The sequence below is a fragment of the Pectinophora gossypiella genome, chromosome 13, assembly GCF_024362695.1.
Source record: "Pectinophora gossypiella chromosome 13, ilPecGoss1.1, whole genome shotgun sequence".
Taxonomy (NCBI): Eukaryota; Metazoa; Arthropoda; class Insecta; order Lepidoptera; family Gelechiidae; genus Pectinophora; species Pectinophora gossypiella.
The window spans coordinates 12,106,278-12,126,663 of record NC_065416.1 but is presented as its reverse complement, the minus strand read 5'-3'; the positions used below and the strand labels follow the sequence as shown (position 1 = coordinate 12,126,663).

Below are 20,386 nucleotides of genomic sequence, written 5' to 3'. Positions count from 1 at the left end.
TGTCATTGGTATTGTGTCGGTAGTAGCAGTATCTGCTGTCAATGTTGTTTCTTCAGTAGTGTTACCTGCTATAGTTGATATTGTTTCAGTAGAAGAAGATTTTGCTGTAGTTGTTGTTGCTTCGGTTGTTGTAGTATGTCCTGTGAATGTTGTTGATTCAGTAGTGATGGTTTCTGCTGTCGTTGGTGTTGTTTCGGTAGTGATGGTCTCAGCTGTCGTTGGTGTTGTTTCGGTAGAGGTATTTTCTGCTGTTAATGTTGTTGTTTCAGTAGTCGTGGTTTCTACTGTAGTCGGTGTTGTTTCAGTTGTTGAAGTCTCTACTGTTGTAGGCGCTGTTGCGGTTGTGGTAGTTGCCGCTGTCGTTGGTGCGGTCGGTGTAGCTTTTTCTGACAATGTTGTTGATTCAGTAGTGGTTTTCTTTGCTGTTATTGGTCTTGTTTCGGTAGAGGTAGTTTCTGCTGTTAATGTTGTTGTTTCAGTAGTCGTGGTTTCTACTGTAGTCGGTGTTGTTTCAGTTGTTAAAGTCTCTACTGTCGTAGGCGCTGTTGCGGTTGTGGTAGTCGCTGCTGTCGTTGGTGTTGCTTTAGTAGTAGTGACCTCTGCTGTCTTTGGTGTTGTTGTTTGTTCAGAAGCAGTAGTCTCTGCAGTCGTTGGTGTTGTTTCGGTAGTGGCAACATCTGGTGTCAATGTTGTAGTTTCGGTTGTGGTGGTGTTTTCTGTCATAAATGTTTCTTCAGTAGTGGTGGTTTCTATTGACAATGTTGTTGATTCAGTAGTGGTGCTCTTTGCTGTTATTGGTCTTGTTTCGGTAGAGGTAGTTTTTGCTGTTAATGTTATTGTTTCAGTGGTCGTGGTTTCTACTGTAGTCGGTGTTGTTTCAGTTGTTGAAGTCTCTACTGTCCTTGGTGTCGTTTCGATAGTGTTGGTTTTTGTTGACGTTGGTGTCGTAACATAAGTGGTGGTCTCTTCTGTTGTTACAGTTGCTTCAGTTGTTGTAGTCTCTGCTGCCATTGGTTTTGTTTCGGTGGTAGTGACAGTTGTAGCTGTTGCTGGTGTTGTTCCAGTGGCAGGAGTATCCACTGTCGTTGGTGTTGTTCCACTCGCAGTGGTCTGCACTGTAGTTGGTGTTGTATCACTGCCAGTGGTCTCTACTGTCGTTGGTATTGTTCCAGTGGTAGTGGTTTCCACTGTTGTTGGTGTTGATTCAGTTGTTGTAGTCTCTGTTGTTAATAATGTTGATTCAGTAGTGGTGGTGTCTGCAGCCGTTGATGTTCTTTCAGTAGTGGTAATCTTCGCTATCGTTAGTGTGGTTTCAGATGTTGTAGTCTCTGCTGTCTCTGGTGTTGTTTCAGAAGTGGTTATTTCTGTTGACGTTGCTGTCGTTACAGGAGTGGTGGTCTCTACTGTGGTTTCTAATGCTGCAGTTGTTGTTGTCTCCCCTGTCGTTGGTATTGTTTCAGTTGTTGTAGTCTCTTCTGTCCTTGGTGTCGTTTCGATCGTGGTGGTTTTTGTTGACGTTGGTGTCGTTACATAAGTGGTGGTCTCTTCTGTTGTTGCAGTTGCTTCAGTTGTTGTAGTCTCTGCTGCCATTGGTTTTGTTTCGGTAGTGACAGTTGTAGCTGTTGCTGGTGTTGTTCCAGTGGCAGGAGTATCCACTGTCGTTGGTGTTGTTCCAGTCGCAGTGGTCTGCACTGTAGTTGGTGTTGTATCACTGGCAGTGGTCTCTACTGTCGTTGGTATTGTTCCAGTGGTAGTGGTTTCCACTGTTGTTGGTGTTGATTCAGTTGTTGTAGTCTCTGTTGTTAATAATGTTGATTCAGTAGTGGTGGTGTCTGCAGCCGTTGATGTTCTTTCAGTAGTGGTAATCTTCGCTGTCGTTGGTGTGGTTTCAGATGTTGTAGTCTCTGCTGTCTCTGGTGTTGTTTCAGAAGTGGTTATTTCTGTTGACGTTGCTGTCGTTACAGGAGTGGTGGTCTCTACTGTGGATTCTAATGCTGCAGTTGTTGTTGTCTCCTCTGTCGTTGGTATTGTTTCAGTTGTTGTAGTCTCTTCTGTCCTTGGTGTCGTTTCGATCGTGGTGGTTTTTGTTGACGTTGGTGTCGTTACATAAGTGGTGGTCTCTTCTGTTGTTGCAGTTGCTTCAATTGTTGTAGTCTCTGCTGCCATTGGCGTTGTTTCGGTAGTGACAGTTGTAGCTGTTGCTGGTGTTGTTCCAGTGGCAGAAGTATCCACTGTCGTTGGTGTTGTTCCAGTCGCAGTGTTCTCCACTGTAGTTGGTGTTGTATCACTGGCAGTGGTCTCCACTGTCGTTAGTATTGTTCCAGTGGTAGTGGTTTCCACTGTTGTTGGTGTTGATTCAGTTGTTGTAGTCTCTGTTGTTAAGAATGTTGATTCAGTAGTAGTGGTGTCTGTAGCCGTTGATGTTCTTTCAGTAGTGGTAATCTTCGCTGTCGTTGGTGTGGTTTCAGACGTTGTAGTCTCTGCTGTCTTTGGTGTTGTTTCAGAAGTGGTTATTTCTGTTGACGTTGCTGTCGTTACAGAAGTGGTGGTCTCTACTGTGGTTGCTAATTCTACAGTTGTTGTTATCTCTGCTGTCGTTGGTTTTGAAAAAATGGTGCTGGTCTCCCCTGTCGTTGGTATTGTTTCAGTTGTTGTAGTCTCTTCTGTCCTTGGTGTCGTTTCGATAGTGTTGGTTTTTGTTGACGTTGGTGTCGTTACATAAGTGGTGGTCTCTTCTGTTGTTGCAGTTGCTTCAGTTGTTGTAGTCTCTGCTGCCATTGGTTTTGTTTCGGTAGTGACAGTTGTAGCTGTTGCTGGTGTTGTTCCAGTGGCAGGAGTATCCACTGTCGTTGGTGTTGTTCCAGTCGCAGTAGTCTGCACTGTAGTTGGTGTTGTATCACTGGCAGTGGTCTCCACTGTCGTTAGTATTGTTCCAGTGGTAGTGGTTTCCACTGTTGTTGGTGTTGGTTCAGTTGTTGTAGTCTCTGTTGTTAATAATGTTGATTCAGTAGTGGTGGTGTCTGCAGCCGTTGATGTTCTTTCAGTAGTGGTAATCTTCGCTATCGTTAGTGTGGTTTCAGATGTTGTAGTCTCTGCTGTCTCTGGTGTTGTTTCAGAAGTGGTTATTTCTGTTGACGTTGCTGTCGTTACAGGAGTGGTGGTCTCTACTGTGGTTTCTAATGCTGCAGTTGTTGTTGTCTCCTCTGTCGTTGGTATTGTTTCAGTTGTTGTAGTCTCTTCTGTCCTTGGTGTCGTTTCGATCGTGGTGGTTTTTGTTGACGTTGGTGTCGTTACATAAGTGATGGTCTCTTCTGTTGTTGCAGTTGCTTCAATTGTTGTAGTCTCTGCTGCCATTGGCGTTGTTTCGGTAGTGACAGTTGTAGCTGTTGCTGGTGTTGTTCCAGTGGCAGAAGTATCCACTGTCATTGGTGTTGTTCCAGTCGCAGTGGTCTCCACTGTAGTTGGTGTTGTATCACTGGCAGTGGTCTCCACTGTCGTTAGTATTGTTCCAGTGGTAGTGGTTTCCACTGTTGTTGGTGTTGATTCAGTTGTTGTAGTCTCTGTTGTTAAGAATGTTGATTCAGTAGTAGTGGTGTCTGCAGCCGTTGATGTTCTTTCAGTAGTGGTAATCTTCGCTGTCGTTAGTGTGGTTTCAGATGTTGTAGTCTCTGCTGTCTCTGGTGTTGTTTCAGAAGTGGTTATTTCTGTTGACGTTGCTGTCGTTACAGGAGTGGTGGTCTCTACTGTGGTTGCTAATGCTACAGTTGTTGTTATCTCTGCTGTCGTTGGTTTTGAAAAAATGGTGCTGGTCTCCCCTGTCGTTGGTATTGTTTCAGTTGTTGTAGTCTCTTCTGTCCTTGGTGTCGTTTCGATAGTGTTGGTTTTTGTTGACGTTGGTGTCGTTACATAAGTGGTGGTCTCTTCTGTTGTTGCAGTTGCTTCAGTTGTTGTAGTCTCTGCTGCCATTGGCGTAGTTTCGGTAGTGACAGTTGTAGCTGTTGCTGGTGTTGTTCCAGTGGCAGAAGTATCCACTGTCGTTGGTGTTGTTCCAGTCGCAGTGGTCTCCACTGTAGTTGGTGTTGTATCACTGGCAGTGGTCTCCACTGTCGTTAGTATTGTTCCAGTGGTAGTGGTTTCCACTGTTGTTGGTGTTGATTCAGTTGATGTAGTCTCTGTTGTTAATAATGTTGATTCAGTAGTGGTGGTGTCTGCAGCCGTTGATGTTCTTTCAGTAGTGGTAATCTTCGCTATCGTTAGTGTGGTTTCAGATGTTGTAGTCTCTGCTGTCTCTGGTGTTGTTTCAGAAGTGGTTATTTCTGTTGACGTTGCTGTCGTTACAGGAGTGGTGGTCTCTACTGTGGTTTCTAATGCTGCAGTTGTTGTTGTCTCCCCTGTCGTTGGTATTGTTTCAGTTGTTGTAGTCTCTTCTGTCCTTGGTGTCGTTTCGATCGTGGTGGTTTTTGTTGACGTTGGTGTCGTTACATAAGTGGTGGTCTCTTCTGTTGTTGCAGTTGCTTCAATTGTTGTAGTCTCTGCTGCCATTGGTTTTGTTTCGGTAGTGACAGTTGTAGCTGTTGCTGGTGTTGTTCCAGTGGCAGGAGTATCCACTGTCGTTGGTGTTGTTCCAGTCGCAGTGGTCTGCACTGTAGTTGGTGTTGTATCACTGGCAGTGGTCTCTACTGTCGTTGGTATTGTTCCAGTGGTAGTGGTTTCCACTGTTGTTGGTGTTGATTCAGTTGTTGTAGTCTCTGTTGTTAATAATGTTGATTCAGTAGTGGTGGTGTCTGCAGCCGTTGATGTTCTTTCAGTAGTGGTAATCTTCGCTATCGTTAGTGTGGTTTCAGATGTTGTAGTCTCTGCTGTCTCTGGTGTTGTTTCAGAAGTGGTTATTTCTGTTGACGTTGCTGTCGTTACAGGAGTGGTGGTCTCTACTGTGGTTTCTAATGCTGCAGTTGTTGTTGTCTCCCCTGTCGTTGGTATTGTTTCAGTTGTTGTAGTCTCTTCTGTCCTTGGTGTCGTTTCGATCGTGGTGGTTTTTGTTGACGTTGGTGTCGTTACATAAGTGGTGGTCTCTTCTGTTGTTGCAGTGGCTTCAGTTGTTGTAGTCTCTGCTGCCATTGGTTTTGTTTCGGTAGTGACAGTTGTAGCTGTTGCTGGTGTTGTTCCAGTGGCAGGAGTATCCACTGTCGTTGGTGTTGTTCCAGTCGCAGTGGTCTGCACTGTAGTTGGTGTTGTATCACTGGCAGTGGTCTCTACTGTCGTTGGTATTATTCCAGTGGTAGTGGTTTCCACTGTTGTTGGTGTTGGTTCAGTTGTTGTAGTCTCTGTTGTTAATAATGTTGATTCAGTAGTGGTGGTGTCTGCAGCCGTTGATGTTCTTTCAGTAGTGGTAATCTTCGCTATCGTTAGTGTGGTTTCAGATGTTGTAGTCTCTGCTGTCTCTGGTGTTGTTTCAGAAGTGGTTATTTCTGTTGACGTTGCTGTCGTTACAGGAGTGGTGGTCTCTACTGTGGTTTCTAATGCTGCAGTTGTTGTTGTCTCCTCTGTCGTTGGTATTGTTTCAGTTGTTGTAGTCTCTTCTGTCCTTGGTGTCGTTTCGATCGTGGTGGTTTTTGTTGACGTTGGTGTCGTTACATAAGTGATGGTCTCTTCTGTTGTTGCAGTTGCTTCAATTGTTGTAGTCTCTGCTGCCATTGGCGTTGTTTCGGTAGTGACAGTTGTAGCTGTTGCTGGTGTTGTTCCAGTGGCAGAAGTATCCACTGTCATTGGTGTTGTTCCAGTCGCAGTGGTCTCCACTGTAGTTGGTGTTGTATCACTGGCAGTGGTCTCCACTGTCGTTAGTATTGTTCCAGTGGTAGTGGTTTCCACTGTTGTTGGTGTTGATTCAGTTGTTGTAGTCTCTGTTGTTAAGAATGTTGATTCAGTAGTAGTGGTGTCTGCAGCCGTTGATGTTCTTTCAGTAGTGGTAATCTTCGCTGTCGTTAGTGTGGTTTCAGATGTTGTAGTCTCTGCTGTCTCTGGTGTTGTTTCAGAAGTGGTTATTTCTGTTGACGTTGCTGTCGTTACAGGAGTGGTGGTCTCTACTGTGGTTGCTAATGCTACAGTTGTTGTTATCTCTGCTGTCGTTGGTTTTGAAAAAATGGTGCTGGTCTCCCCTGTCGTTGGTATTGTTTCAGTTGTTGTAGTCTCTTCTGTCCTTGGTGTCGTTTCGATAGTGTTGGTTTTTGTTGACGTTGGTGTCGTTACATAAGTGGTGGTCTCTTCTGTTGTTGCAGTTGCTTCAGTTGTTGTAGTCTCTGCTGCCATTGGCGTAGTTTCGGTAGTGACAGTTGTAGCTGTTGCTGGTGTTGTTCCAGTGGCAGAAGTATCCACTGTCGTTGGTGTTGTTCCAGTCGCAGTGGTCTCCACTGTAGTTGGTGTTGTATCACTGGCAGTGGTCTCCACTGTCGTTAGTATTGTTCCAGTGGTAGTGGTTTCCACTGTTGTTGGTGTTGATTCAGTTGATGTAGTCTCTGTTGTTAATAATGTTGATTCAGTAGTGGTGGTGTCTGCAGCCGTTGATGTTCTTTCAGTAGTGGTAATCTTCGCTATCGTTAGTGTGGTTTCAGATGTTGTAGTCTCTGCTGTCTCTGGTGTTGTTTCAGAAGTGGTTATTTCTGTTGACGTTGCTGTCGTTACAGGAGTGGTGGTCTCTACTGTGGTTTCTAATGCTGCAGTTGTTGTTGTCTCCCCTGTCGTTGGTATTGTTTCAGTTGTTGTAGTCTCTTCTGTCCTTGGTGTCGTTTCGATCGTGGTGGTTTTTGTTGACGTTGGTGTCGTTACATAAGTGGTGGTCTCTTCTGTTGTTGCAGTTGCTTCAATTGTTGTAGTCTCTGCTGCCATTGGTTTTGTTTCGGTAGTGACAGTTGTAGCTGTTGCTGGTGTTGTTCCAGTGGCAGGAGTATCCACTGTCGTTGGTGTTGTTCCAGTCGCAGTGGTCTGCACTGTAGTTGGTGTTGTATCACTGGCAGTGGTCTCTACTGTCGTTGGTATTGTTCCAGTGGTAGTGGTTTCCACTGTTGTTGGTGTTGATTCAGTTGTTGTAGTCTCTGTTGTTAATAATGTTGATTCAGTAGTGGTGGTGTCTGCAGCCGTTGATGTTCTTTCAGTAGTGGTAATCTTCGCTATCGTTAGTGTGGTTTCAGATGTTGTAGTCTCTGCTGTCTCTGGTGTTGTTTCAGAAGTGGTTATTTCTGTTGACGTTGCTGTCGTTACAGGAGTGGTGGTCTCTACTGTGGTTTCTAATGCTGCAGTTGTTGTTGTCTCCCCTGTCGTTGGTATTGTTTCAGTTGTTGTAGTCTCTTCTGTCCTTGGTGTCGTTTCGATCGTGGTGGTTTTTGTTGACGTTGGTGTCGTTACATAAGTGGTGGTCTCTTCTGTTGTTGCAGTGGCTTCAGTTGTTGTAGTCTCTGCTGCCATTGGTTTTGTTTCGGTAGTGACAGTTGTAGCTGTTGCTGGTGTTGTTCCAGTGGCAGGAGTATCCACTGTCGTTGGTGTTGTTCCAGTCGCAGTGGTCTGCACTGTAGTTGGTGTTGTATCACTGGCAGTGGTCTCTACTGTCGTTGGTATTATTCCAGTGGTAGTGGTTTCCACTGTTGTTGGTGTTGGTTCAGTTGTTGTAGTCTCTGTTGTTAATAATGTTGATTCAGTAGTGGTGGTGTCTGCAGCCGTTGATGTTCTTTCAGTAGTGGTAATCTTCGCTATCGTTAGTGTGGTTTCAGATGTTGTAGTCTCTGCTGTCTCTGGTGTTGTTTCAGAAGTGGTTATTTCTGTTGACGTTGCTGTCGTTACAGGAGTGGTGGTCTCTACTGTGGTTTCTAATGCTGCAGTTGTTGTTGTCTCCCCTGTCGTTGGTATTGTTTCAGTTGTTGTAGTCTCTTCTGTCCTTGGTGTCGTTTCGATCGTGGTGGTTTTTGTTGACGTTGGTGTCGTTACATAAGTGGTGGTCTCTTCTGTTGTTGCAGTGGCTTCAATTGTTGTAGTCTCTGCTGCCATTGGTTTTGTTTCGGTAGTGACAGTTGTAGCTGTTGCTGGTGTTGTTCCAGTGGCAGGAGTATCCACTGTCGTTGGTGTTGTTCCAGTCGCAGTGGTCTGCACTGTAGTTGGTGTTGTATCACTGGCAGTGGTCTCTACTGTCGTTGGTATTATTCCAGTGGTAGTGGTTTCCACTGTTGTTGGTGTTGATTCAGTTGTTGTAGTCTCTGTTGTTAATAATGTTGATTCAGTAGTGGTGGTGTCTGCAGCCGTTGATGTTCTTTCAGTAGTGGTAATCTTCGCTATCGTTAGTGTGGTTTCAGATGTTGTAGTCTCTTCTGTCTCTGGTGTTGTTTCAGAAGTGGTTATTTCTGTTGACGTTGCTGTCGTTACAGGAGTGGTGGTCTCTACTGTGGTTTCTAATGCTGCAGTTGTTGTTGTCTCCCCTGTCGTTGGTATTGTTTCAGTTGTTGTAGTCTCTTCTGTCCTTGGTGTCGTTTCGATCGTGGTGGTTTTTGTTGACGTTGGTGTCGTTACATAAGTGGTGGTCTCTTCTGTTGTTGCAGTTGCTTCAGTTGTTGTAGTCTCTGCTGCCATTGGTTTTGTTTCGGTAGTGACAGTTGTAGCTGTTGCTGGTGTTGTTCCAGTGGCAGGAGTATCCACTGTCGTTGGTGTTGTTCCAGTCGCAGTGGTCTCCACTGTAGTTGGTGTTGTATCACTGGCAGTGGTCTCCACTGTCGTTAGTATTGTTCCAGTGGTAGTGGTTTCCACTGTTGTTGGTGTTGGTTCAGTTGTTGTAGTCTCTGTTGTTAATAATGTTGATTCAGTAGTGGTGGTGTCTGCAGCCGTTGATGTTCTTTCAGTAGTGGTAATCTTCGCTATCGTTAGTGTGGTTTCAGATGTTGTAGTCTCTGCTGTCTCTGGTGTTGTTTCAGAAGTGGTTATTTCTGTTGACGTTGCTGTCGTTACAGGAGTGGTGGTCTCTACTGTGGTTTCTAATGCTGCAGTTGTTGTTGTCTCCTCTGTCGTTGGTATTGTTGCAGTTGTTGTAGTCTCTTCTGTCCTTGGTGTCGTTTCGATCGTGGTGGTTTTTGTTGACGTTGGTGTCGTTACATAAGTGATGGTCTCTTCTGTTGTTGCAGTTGCTTCAATTGTTGTAGTCTCTGCTGCCATTGGCGTTGTTTCGGTAGTGACAGTTGTAGCTGTTGCTGGTGTTGTTCCAGTGGCAGAAGTATCCACTGTCGTTGGTGTTGTTCCAGTCGCAGTGGTCTCCACTGTAGTTGGTGTTGTATCACTGGCAGTGGTCTCCACTGTCGTTAGTATTGTTCCAGTGGTAGTGGTTTCCACTGTTGTTGGTGTTGATTCAGTTGTTGTAGTCTCTGTTGTTAATAATGTTGATTCAGTAGTGGTGGTGTCTGCAGCCGTTGATGTTCTTTCAGTAGTGGTAATCTTCGCTATCGTTAGTGTGGTTTCAGATGTTGTAGTCTCTTCTGTCTCTGGTGTTGTTTCAGAAGTGGTTATTTCTGTTGACGTTGCTGTCGTTACAGGAGTGGTGGTCTCTACTGTGGTTTCTAATGCTGCAGTTGTTGTTGTCTCCCCTGTCGTTGGTATTGTTTCAGTTGTTGTAGTCTCTTCTGTCCTTGGTGTCGTTTCGATCGTGGTGGTTTTTGTTGACGTTGGTGTCGTTACATAAGTGGTGGTCTCTTCTGTTGTTGCAGTTGCTTCAATTGTTGTAGTCTCTGCTGCCATTGGTTTTGTTTCGGTAGTGACAGTTGTAGCTGTTGCTGGTGTTGTTCCAGTGGCAGGAGTATCCACTGTCGTTGGTGTTGTTCCAGTCGCAGTGGTCTGCACTGTAGTTGGTGTTGTATCACTGGCAGTGGTCTCTACTGTCGTTGGTATTGTTCCAGTGGTAGTGGTTTCCACTGTTGTTGGTGTTGATTCAGTTGTTGTAGTCTCTGTTGTTAATAATGTTGATTCAGTAGTGGTGGTGTCTGCAGCCGTTGATGTTCTTTCAGTAGTGGTAATCTTCGCTATCGTTAGTGTGGTTTCAGATGTTGTAGTCTCTGCTGTCTCTGGTGTTGTTTCAGAAGTGGTTATTTCTGTTGACGTTGCTATCGTTACAGGAGTGGTGGTCTCTACTGTGGTTTCTAATGCTGCAGTTGTTGTTGTCTCCCCTGTCGTTGGTTTTGAAAAAATGGTGCTGGTCTCCCCTGTCGTTGGTATTGTTTCAGTTGTTGTAGTCTCTTCTGTCCTTGGTGTCGTTTCGATAGTGTTGGTTTTTGTTGACGTTGGTGTCGTTACATAAGTGGTGGTCTCTTCTGTTGTTGCAGTTGCTTCAGTTGTTGTAGTCTCTGCTGCCATTGGTTTTGTTTCGGTAGTGACAGTTGTAGCTGTTGCTGGTGTTGTTCCAGTGGCAGGAGTATCCACTGTCGTTGGTGTTGTTCCAGTCGCAGTAGTCTGCACTGTAGTTGGTGTTGTATCACTGGCAGTGGTCTCCACTGTCGTTAGTATTGTTCCAGTGGTAGTGGTTTCCACTGTTGTTGGTGTTGGTTCAGTTGTTGTAGTCTCTGTTGTTAATAATGTTGATTCAGTAGTGGTGGTGTCTGCAGCCGTTGATGTTCTTTCAGTAGTGGTAATCTTCGCTATCGTTAGTGTGGTTTCAGATGTTGTAGTCTCTGCTGTCTCTGGTGTTGTTTCAGAAGTGGTTATTTCTGTTGACGTTGCTGTCGTTACAGGAGTGGTGGTCTCTACTGTGGTTTCTAATGCTGCAGTTGTTGTTGTCTCCCCTGTCGTTGGTATTGTTTCAGTTGTTGTAGTCTCTTCTGTCCTTGGTGTCGTTTCGATCGTGGTGGTTTTTGTTGACGTTGGTGTCGTTACATAAGTGATGGTCTCTTCTGTTGTTGCAGTTGCTTCAATTGTTGTAGTCTCTGCTGCCATTGGCGTTGTTTCGGTAGTGACAGTTGTAGCTGTTGCTGGTGTTGTTCCAGTGGCAGGAGTATCCACTGTCGTTGGTGTTGTTCCAGTCGCAGTGGTCTCCACTGTAGTTGGTGTTGTATCACTGGCAGTGGTCTCCACTGTCGTTAGTATTGTTCCAGTGGTAGTGGTTTCCACTGTTGTTGGTGTTGATTCAGTTGTTGTAGTCTCTGTTGTTAATAATGTTGATTCAGTAGTGGTGGTGTCTGCAGCCGTTGATGTTCTTTCAGTAGTGGTAATCTTCGCTGTCGTTAGTGTGGTTTCAGATGTTGTAGTCTCTACTGTCTCTGGTGTTGTTTCAGAAGTGGTTATTTCTGTTGACGTTGCTGTCGTTACAGGAGTGGTGGTCTCTACTGTGGTTTCTAATGCTGCAGTTTTTGTTGTCTCCCCTGTCGTTGGTATTGTTTCAGTTGTTGTAGTCTCTTCTGTCCTTGGTGTCGTTTCGATCGTGGTGGTTTTTGTTGACGTTGGTGTCGTTACATAAGTGATGGTCTCTTCTGTTGTTGCAGTTGCTTCAATTGTTGTAGTCTCTGCTGCCATTGGCGTTGTTTCGGTAGTGACAGTTGTAGCTGTTGCTGGTGTTGTTCCAGTGGCAGAAGTATCCACTGTCGTTGGTGTTGTTCCAGTCGCAGTGGTCTCCACTGTAGTTGGTGTTGTATCACTGGCAGTGGTCTCCACTGTCGTTAGTATTGTTCCAGTGGTAGTGGTTTCCACTGTTGTTGGGGTTGATTCAGTTGTTGTAGTCTCTGTTGTTAATAATGTTGATTCAGTAGTGGTGGTGTCTGCAGCCGTTGATGTTCTTTCAGTAGTGGTAATCTTCGCTGTCGTTAGTGTGGTTTCAGATGTTGTAGTCTCTGCTGACTCTGGTGTTGTTTCAGAAGTGGTTATTTCTGTTGACGTTGCTGTCGTTACAGGAGTGGTGGTCTCTACTGTGGTTGCTAATGCTACAGTTGTTGTTATCTCTGCTGTCGTTGGTTTTGTAACAATGGTGCTTGTCTCCCCTGTCGTTGGTATTGTTTCAGTTGTTATAGTCTCTTCTGTCCTTGGTGTCGTTTCGATAGTGGTGGTTATTGTTGACGTTGGTTTCGTTACATAAGTTGTGGTCTCTTCTGTTGTTGCAGTTGCTTCAATTGTTGTAGTCTCTGCTGCCATTGGTGTTGTTTCGCTAGTGACAGTTGTGGCTGTTGCTGGTGTTGTTCCAGTGGCAGAAGTATCCACTGTCGTTGGTGTTGTACCAAAGGCAGTGGTCTCCACTGTCGTCAATTTTGTTCCAGTGGTAGTGGTGTCCACTATTGTTGGAGTTGTTTTAATTATTGTAGTTTCTGTTGACGTTGGTGTTAGTACAGCTGTGGTAGTTTGTACTGTTGTTGATATTGCTTCAGTCGTTTTAGTCTCTGTTGTTGTTGGTGTTGTTTCAGTTCTGGTAGTCTCAGCTGTCGTTGGTGTAGTATCAGTCGTGGTAGTCTCTGTTATCGATGTTGTAGTGTCAGTACTTGTGGTCTCTATTGTCATTGGTGTTGTTGTACTTGTTATAGTCTCTGCTGTCGTTAGTATTCTTTCGGTAGTGATTGTTTCTATTGTCGTTGGTGGCTCTTTAGCAGTAGTGGTATTTGCTGACATTTGTGTGGTTGCAGTTGTTTTAGCCTCTGTTGTCTTTGTTGTTGTTTCTGCAGTGGTAGATTCTGTTGATGTGGCAGTGGTAGATGATATTGTCACAGTTGTGGTATCTACTGTCGTTGGTGTTGTTACAGTAGTGGTGGTCTTCACTGTCGTTGGTGTTGTTTCAATTGTTGTTGTCTTTGCTATCGTTAGTGTGGTTTCTGTAGCGGTAGTTTCTGTTGGCGTTGGTGTTAGTACAGCTGTGGTAGTTTGTAAAGTTGTTGCTGTTGCTTCAGTCGTTGTAGTCTCTGCTGTTGCTTCAGTTGTGGTAGTCTTATCTGTCGTTGGTGTTGTTCCAGTTGTTGTAGTTTCTGCTGTCGTCACAGCTGTTGCGGTTGTGGTAGTCTCTGCTATCGATGTTGTAGAGTCAGTAGTTGTGGTATCTATTGTTGTTGGCGTTGTTATACTTATTGATGTCTCTGCTGTCGTTAGTGTTGTTTCGGCAGTGGTTGTTTCTTTTGTCGGTGGTGGCTTTTTAGCAGTAGTGGTCTTGGCTGTTATTTGTGTGGTTTCAATTGTTATAGTCTCTGTTGTCTTTGGTGTTGTTTCGGCAGTGGTAGATTCTGTTGATGTGGCAGTGGTTGATGATGTTGTCACAGTAGTGGCAACATCAACTGTCATTGGTGTTGTTACAGTAGTGGTAGTCTTCACTGTCGTTGGTGTTGTTCCAGTTGTTGTAGTCTCTGCTGTCAATGGTGTACTTTCGTTAGCGTTGGTTATAGTTGTAGTTTCAGTATTGGTGGGTTGTTCTGTCGTTGATATTGTTTCAGTTGTTGTAGTCTCTACTGTCGGTGGTGTACTTTCGGTAGTGTTGGTTATAGTTGTAGTTTCAGTATTGGCGGGTTGTTCTGTCGTTGATAGTGTTGCATTTGTTGTTGGTGTTTTTACAGTAGTGGTGATCTCTGCTATGGATGATGAAGTTTCTGTAGTTGTTGTCTCTACTGTCGTTGGGGTTGTAACTGTAGTGGTGCTCTTCACTGTCATTGGTGTTGTTTCTGTTGTAGTTTCTGCTGTCGATGGTGTACTTTCGGTAGCGGTGGTCTGTGCTGTTGTTGTTATGGTTTCAGTAGTGGCCGGTTGTTCTGCCGTTGTTGTTGTTTCAGTTGTTGTTATCTCTGCAGTCGTTAGTGTTGTATCTGTCGTGGTAGTTTCTACTGACATTGGCGTTGCCACAGTAGTGGTGATCTCTGCTATGGATGATGAAGTTTCTGTAGTTGTTGTCTCTACTGTCGTTGGGGTTGTTACTGTGATGGTGGTCTTCACTGTCATTGGTGCTGTTTCTGTTGTAGTTTGTGCTGTCGATGGTGTACTTTCGGTAGCGGTGGTCTGTGCTGTTGTTGTTATGGTTTCAGTAGTGGTCGGTCGATCTGCCGTTGATGTTGTTTCAGTTGTTGTTATCTCTGCTGTTGTTAGTGTTGTATCTGTCGTGGTAGTTTCTGCTGACATTGGCGTTGTCACAGTAGTTGTGGTCTCTTCTGCCGTTGTTGGTGTTGTTTCAGTTATTGTAGTCTCTAATGTCGATTGTGTACTTTCGGCAGTGATGGTCTGTGCTGTTATAGTTGTAGTTTCAGTGGTGGTGGGTTGTTCTATCGTTGATGTTGTTGTTTCAGTTGTAGTGTCTTCTGTCGTTGGTATTGTTTCGATAGTGGTAGTTTCAGCTGTTATTGGTGTTGTTTCAGCGGTTGTGGTGTCTTTTGACGATGGTGTTTTTGTGGTGGTGTGCGATGTCGTTGGTGTGGTTTCGTTAATTGTAGTCTCTACTGTCACTGATGTTGGTTTAGTAGTGGTGGTATTTACTTTCGTTGGTATTGTTTTAGTGTTGACTGTCTCTGTTGTCGTTGGTATTGCTTCAGTTGTAGTTGAGTCTTCTGTCGTTGCATTTGTTGTTGTAGGGATGGTTACTACTGTTGTTTGTTTTGTTTCAGTATTTGTGGTCTCTGCTGTCATTGATATTGTTTTAGTAGTGGTGGTCTCTTCTGTTGTTCTTGTAGTTGGTTTGGTTGTAGTAGTTTTTTCTGTCGTTGTTGTTGGTAAAGCAGTGGTGGTCTTTTCTGTTGTTGTTGTAGTTGGTATAGTTGTAGTAGTCTTTGAAGTCGTTGTTTTTGGTTTAGTTGTGGTAGTCTTTGACGTCGTTGTTGTTGGTTTAGTTGTTGTGGCCGTTTCTGTCGTTGTTGTTGGTGTAGTAGTGGTGGTCTTTTCTGTTGTTGTTGTAGTTGGTTTAGTTGTGGTAGTCTTTTCTGATGTTGTAGTTGGTAAAGTTGTAGTAGTCTTTGAAGTCGTTGTTGTTGGTTGAGTTGTGGAAGTCCTTGAAGTCGTTGTTGTTGGTTTAGTTGTTGAGGCCATTTCTGTCGTTGTTGTTGATATAGTAGTGGTGGTCTTTTCTGTTGATGTTGTTGGTATATTAGTGGTGGTCTTTTCTGTTGTTGTTGTAGTTGGTTTGGTTGTGGTAGTTTTTTCTATCGTTGTTGTTGGTATAGTAGTGGTGGTCTTTTCTGTTGTTACTGTAGTTGGTTTGGTTGTAGTAGTCTTTTCTGTCGTTGTTGTTGGTATAGTACTGGTCGTCTTTTCTGTTGTTGTTGTAGATGGTTTGGTTGTGGTAGTCTTTTCTGTTGTTGTTGTTGGTATAGTAGTGGTTGTCTTTTCTGTTGTTGTTGTAGTTGGTTTGGTTGTGGTAGTCCTTTCTGTCGTTGTTGTTGGTATAGTAGTGGTGGTCTTTTCTGTTGTTACTGTAGTTGGTTTGGTTGTAGTAGTCTTTTCTGTCGTTGTTGTTGGTATAGTACTGGTCGTCTTTTCTGTTGTTGTTGTAGATGGTTTGGTTGTGGTAGTCTTTTCTGTCGTTATTGTTGGTATAGCAGTGGTTGTCTTTTCTGTAGTTGGTTCGGTTGTGGTAGTCTCTTCTGTTGTTGTTGTTGGTATAGCAGTGGTTGTCTTTTCAGTAGTTGTTGTTGGTGGTATGGTTATGGTGGGCATTTCTATCGTTGTTGTTGATATAGCAGTGGTTGTTTTTTCTGTAGTTATTGTAGTTGGTTCGGTTGTGGTAGTCTCTTCTGTTGTTGTTGTTGGTATAGCTGTGGTTGTCTTTTCTGTAGTTGGTTCGGTTGTGGTAGTCTCTTCTGTTGTTGTTGTTGTTGGTATTGCAGTGGTTGTCTTTTCTGTAGTTGTTGTTGGTGGTATGGTTGTGGTGGTCATCTCTATCGTTGTTGTTGATATAGCAGTGGTTGTTTTTTCTGTAGTTGTTGTAGTTGGTTCGGTTGTGGTAGTCTCTTCTGTTGTTGTTGTTGGTATAGCAGTGGTGGTCTTTTCTGTTGTTACTGTAGTTGGTTTGGTTGTAGTAGTCTTTTCTGTTGTTGTTGTTGGTATAGCTGTGGTTGTCTTTTCTGTAGTTGGTTCGGTTGTGGTAGTCTCTTCTGTTGTTGTTGTTGGTATAGCAGTGGTTGTCTTTTCAGTAGTTGTTGTTGGTGGTATGGTTATGGTGGGCATTTCTATAGTTGTTGTTGATATAGCAGTGGTTGTTTTTTTTGTAGTTATTGTAGTTGGTTCGGTTGTGGTAGTCTCTTCTGTTGTTGTTGTTGGTATAGCTGTGGTTGTCTTTTCTGTAGTTGGTTCGGTTGTGGTAGTCTCTTCTGTTGTTGTTGTTGTTGGTATTGCAGTGGTTGTCTTTTCTGTAGTTGTTGTTGGTGGTATGGGTGTGGTGGTCATTTCTGTCGTTGTTGTTGATATAGCAGTGGTTGTTTTTTCTGTAGTTGTTGTAGTTGGTTCGGTTGTGGTAGTCTCTTCTGTTGTTGTTGGTATAGCAGTGGTTGTCTTTTCTGTAGTTGTTGTTGTTGGTGGTATGGTTGTGGTGGTTATTTCTGTCGTTGTTGTTGATATAGCAGTGGTTGTTTTTTCTGTAGTTGTTGTAGTTGGTTCGGTTGTGGTAGTCTCTTCTGTTGTTGTTGGTATAGCAGTGGTTGTCTTTTCTGTAGTTGTTGTTGTTGGTGGTATGGTTGTGGTAGTAATTTCGGTCGTTGTTGTTGGTATAACAGTGGTTGTCTTTTCTGTAGTTGTTGTAGATGGTTTGGTTGTGGTAGTCTTTTCTGTCGTTATTGTTGGTATAGCAGTGGTTGTCTTTTCTGTAGTTGGTTCGGTTGTGGTAGTCTCTTCTGTTGTTGTTGTTGGTATAGCAGTGGTTGTCTTTTCAGTAGTTGTTGTTGGTGGTATGTTTATGGTGGGCATTTCTATCGTTGTTGTTGATATAGCAGTGGTTGTTTTTTCTGTAGTTATTGTAGTTGGTTCGGTTGTGGTAGTCTCTTCTGTTGTTGTTGTTGGTATAGCTGTGGTTGTCTTTTCTGTAGTTGGTTCGGTTGTGGTAGTCTCTTCTGTTGTTGTTGTTGTTGGTATTGCATTGGTTGTCTTTTCTGTAGTTGTTGTTGGTGGTATGGGTGTGGTGGTCATTTCTGTCGTTGTTGTTGATATAGCAGTGGTTGTTTTTTCTGTAGTTGTTGTAGTTGGTTCGGTTGTGGTAGTCTCTTCTGTTGTTGTTGGTATAGCAGTGGTTGTCTTTTCTGTAGTTGTTGTTGTTGGTGGTATGGTTGTGGTGGTTATTTCTGTCGTTGTTGTTGGTATAACAGTGGTTGTCTTTTCTGTAGTTGTTGTAGATGGTTTGGTTGTGGTAGTCTTTTCTGTCGTTATTGTTGGTATAGCAGTGGTTGTCTTTTCTGTAGTTGGTTCGGTTGTGGTAGTCTCTTCTGTTGTTGTTGTTGTTGTTGTTGGTATAGCAGTGGTTGTCTTTTCAGTAGTTGTTGTTGGTGGTATGGTTATGGTGGGCATTTCTATCGTTGTTGTTGATATAGCAGTGGTTGTTTTTTCTGTAGTTATTGTAGTTGGTTCGGTTGTGGTAGTCTCTTCTGTTGTTGTTGTTGGTATAGCTGTGGTTGTCTTTTCTGTAGTTGGTTCGATTGTGGTAGTCTCTTCTTCTGTTGTTGTTGTTGTTGGTATTGCATTGGTTGTCTTTTCTGTAGTTGTTGTTGGTGGTATGGGTGTGGTGGTCATTTCTGTCGTTGTTGTTGATATAGCAGTGGTTGTTTTTTCTGTAGTTGTTGTAGTTGGTTCGGTTGTGGTAGTCTCTTCTGTTGTTGTTGGTATAGCAGTGGTTGTCTTTTCTGTAGTTGTTGCTGTTGTTGGTTCGGTTGTGGTAGTCTCTTCTGTTGTTGTTGTTGTTGGTATTGCAGTGGTTGTCTTTTCTGTAGTTGTTGTTGGTGGTATGGGTGTGGTGGTCATTTCTGTCGTTGTTGTTGATATAGCAGTGGTTGTTTTTTCTGTAGTTGTTGTAGTTGGTTCGGTTGTGGTAGTCTCTTCTGTTGTTGTTGGTATAACAGTGGTTGTCTTTTCTGTAGTTGTTGTAGTCGTTTTGGTTGTGGTAGTCTCTTCTGTTGTTATAGTTGGTTCGGTTGTGGTAGCCTCTTCTGTTGTTGTTGTTGGTATAGCAGTGATTGTCTTTTCTGTACTTGTTGTTGGTGGTATGTTTGTGGTGTTCATTTCTGTCGTTGTTGTTGGTAAAGCCGTGGTTGTCTTTTCTGTAGTTGTTGTTGTTGGTGGTATGGTTGTGGCGGTCATTTCTGTTGTTGTTGTTGGTATAAGAGTTGTCTTTTCTGTAGTTGTTGTAGTTAGTTTGGTTGTGGTAGTCTCTTCTGTTGTTGTTGTTGGTTTGGTTGTAATAGTCTTTTCTGTCGTTTTTGTTGGTATAGTAGTGGTTGTCTTTTCTGTAGTTGTTGTTGTTGTTGTTGGTATGGTTGTGGTGGTCATAACTATCGTTGTTGTTGGTATAGCAGTGGTTGTATTTTCTTTATTTGTTGTTGTTGGTATGGTTGTGGTGGTCATTTCTGTCGTCGGTATAGCAGTGGTTGTCTTTTCTGTAGTTGTTGTGGTAGTTGGTTTGGTGGTGGTAGTTTTTTTTGTTGTTGTTGTTGGTATGGTTGTGGTTGTAGTAGTCTTTGAAGTCGTTGTTGTCGGTATGGTAGTGGTAGTAGTAGTCTTTGAAGTCGTTGTTGTTGGTATGGTTGTGGTAGTTTTTTCTGTCGTTGTTGTTGGTATGGTTGTGGTAGTCTTTTCTGTCGTTGTTGTTGGTATAGTAGTGGTAGTCTTTTCTGTCGTTGTTGTTGGTATAGTAGTGGTAGTCTTTTGTGTCGTTGTTGTTGGTATAGTTGTGGTAATAGTAGTCTTTGAAGTCGTTGTTGTCGGTATGGTTGTGGTAGTAGTAGTCTTTGAAGTCGTTGTTGTTGGTATGGTTGTGGTAGTTTTTTCTGTCGTTGTTATTGGTATGGTTGTGGTAGTCTTTTCTGTCGTTGTTGTTGGTTTAGTAGTGGTAGTCTTTTGTGTCGTTGTTGTTGGTATAGTTGTGGTAGTAGTAGTCTTTGAAGTCGTTGTTGTTGGTATGGTTGTGGTAGTTTTTTCTGTCGTTGTTGTTGGTATGGTTGTGGTAGTCTTTTCTGTCGTTGTTGTTGGTATAGTAGTGGTAGTCTTTTCTGTCGTTGTTGTTGGTATAGTAGTGGTAGTCTTTTGTGTCGTTGTTGTTGGTATAGTTGTGGTAGTAGTAGTCTTTGAAGTCGTTGTTGTCGGTATGGTTGTGGTAGTAGTAGTCTTTGAAGTCGTTGTTGTTGGTATGGTTGTGGTAGTTTTTTCTGTCGTTGTTGTTGGTATGGTTGTGGTAGTCTTTTCTGTCGTTGTTGTTGGTATAGTAGTGGTAGTCTTTTCTGTCGTTGTTGTTGGTATAGTAGTGGTAGTATTTTGTGTCGTTGTTGTTGGTATAGTTGTGGTAGTAGTAGTCTTTGAAGTCGTTGTTGTCGGTATGTTTGTGGTAGTAGTAGTCTTTGAAGTCGTTGTTGTTGGTATGGATGTGGTAGTCTTTTGTGTCGTTGTTGTTGGTATAGTAGTGGTAGTATTTTGTGTCGTTGTTGTTGGTTTAGTTGTGGTGGTCCTTGATGTCGTTGTTGTTGGCATAGTTGTGGTGGTCTTTTCTGTTGTTGTAGTTGGTTTGGTTGTGGTAGTCCTTGATGTCGTTGTTGTTAGCATAGTTGTGGTGGTCTTTTCTGTTGTTGTTGTTGTAGTTGGTTTGGTTGTGGTAGTCCTTTCTGTCGTTGTTGTTGGTATAGAAGTGGTAGTCTTTTCTGCTGTTGTTGTTAGTATAGGAGTGGTAGTTTTTGAAGTCGTTGTTGTTGGTTTAGTTGTGGTAGTCCTTGAAGTCGTTGTTGTTGGTTTAGTTGTGGTAGTCTTTGAAGTCGTTGTTGTTGGTTTAGTTGTGGTAGACTTTTCTGTCGTTGTTGTTGGTATAGCAGTGGTAGTCCTTTCTGTTGTTGTTGGTATGGTAGTAGTAGTTTTTATAGTCGTTGTTGTTGGTTTAGCTGTGGTAGTCTTGTCTATCGTAGTTGTTGGTTTAGTTGTGGTGGTCTTTTCTGTCGTTGTTGTGGGTATGGTTGTGGTGGTCTTAAACGTCGTTGTGGTGTTTTTTGTTGTTGTTGACGGTTCAGTATTTACAGTGGTTTTTATTGTCGTTGTTGTTGGTCTAATAGTGGTAGTTTTTTCTGTTGTATTTGTAGGTGTTTTTGTTGTTGTGGTTTTTTCTGTCGTTGTTGTTTTTTTAAATGTGGTTGTCGTATCTGTTTCGATTGTAGTTATGTCTGGTTCTTCGGGTATTGTTTCAGTTTCATTTTTTGCTTTTGGTGTTTCTGTTAATGTGTTTTTAGTCGTGGGTATAGTTGTTTTT

General features: G+C 43.2%; 2 protein-coding genes across 2 annotated transcripts in view; one reads left to right on the top strand and one right to left on the bottom strand.

Annotated features, from left to right (window-relative positions):
- LOC126372159 (polyhomeotic-like protein 3) overlaps window positions 1–20,386 on the top strand; it is a 476,807-nt gene that overhangs the window by 102,043 nt on the left and 354,378 nt on the right. The window lies entirely within an intron of this gene.
- The window catches only part of LOC126372017 (mucin-16-like), a 30,466-nt gene that overhangs the window by 9,679 nt on the left and 401 nt on the right, over window positions 1–20,386 (bottom strand). Inside the window, exon 2 of the mRNA XM_050017515.1 lies at window positions 66–20,106. Coding sequence (XP_049873472.1) covers window positions 66–20,106 — 20,041 coding nt within the window. The remainder of the gene's footprint in view (window positions 1–65; window positions 20,107–20,386) is intronic.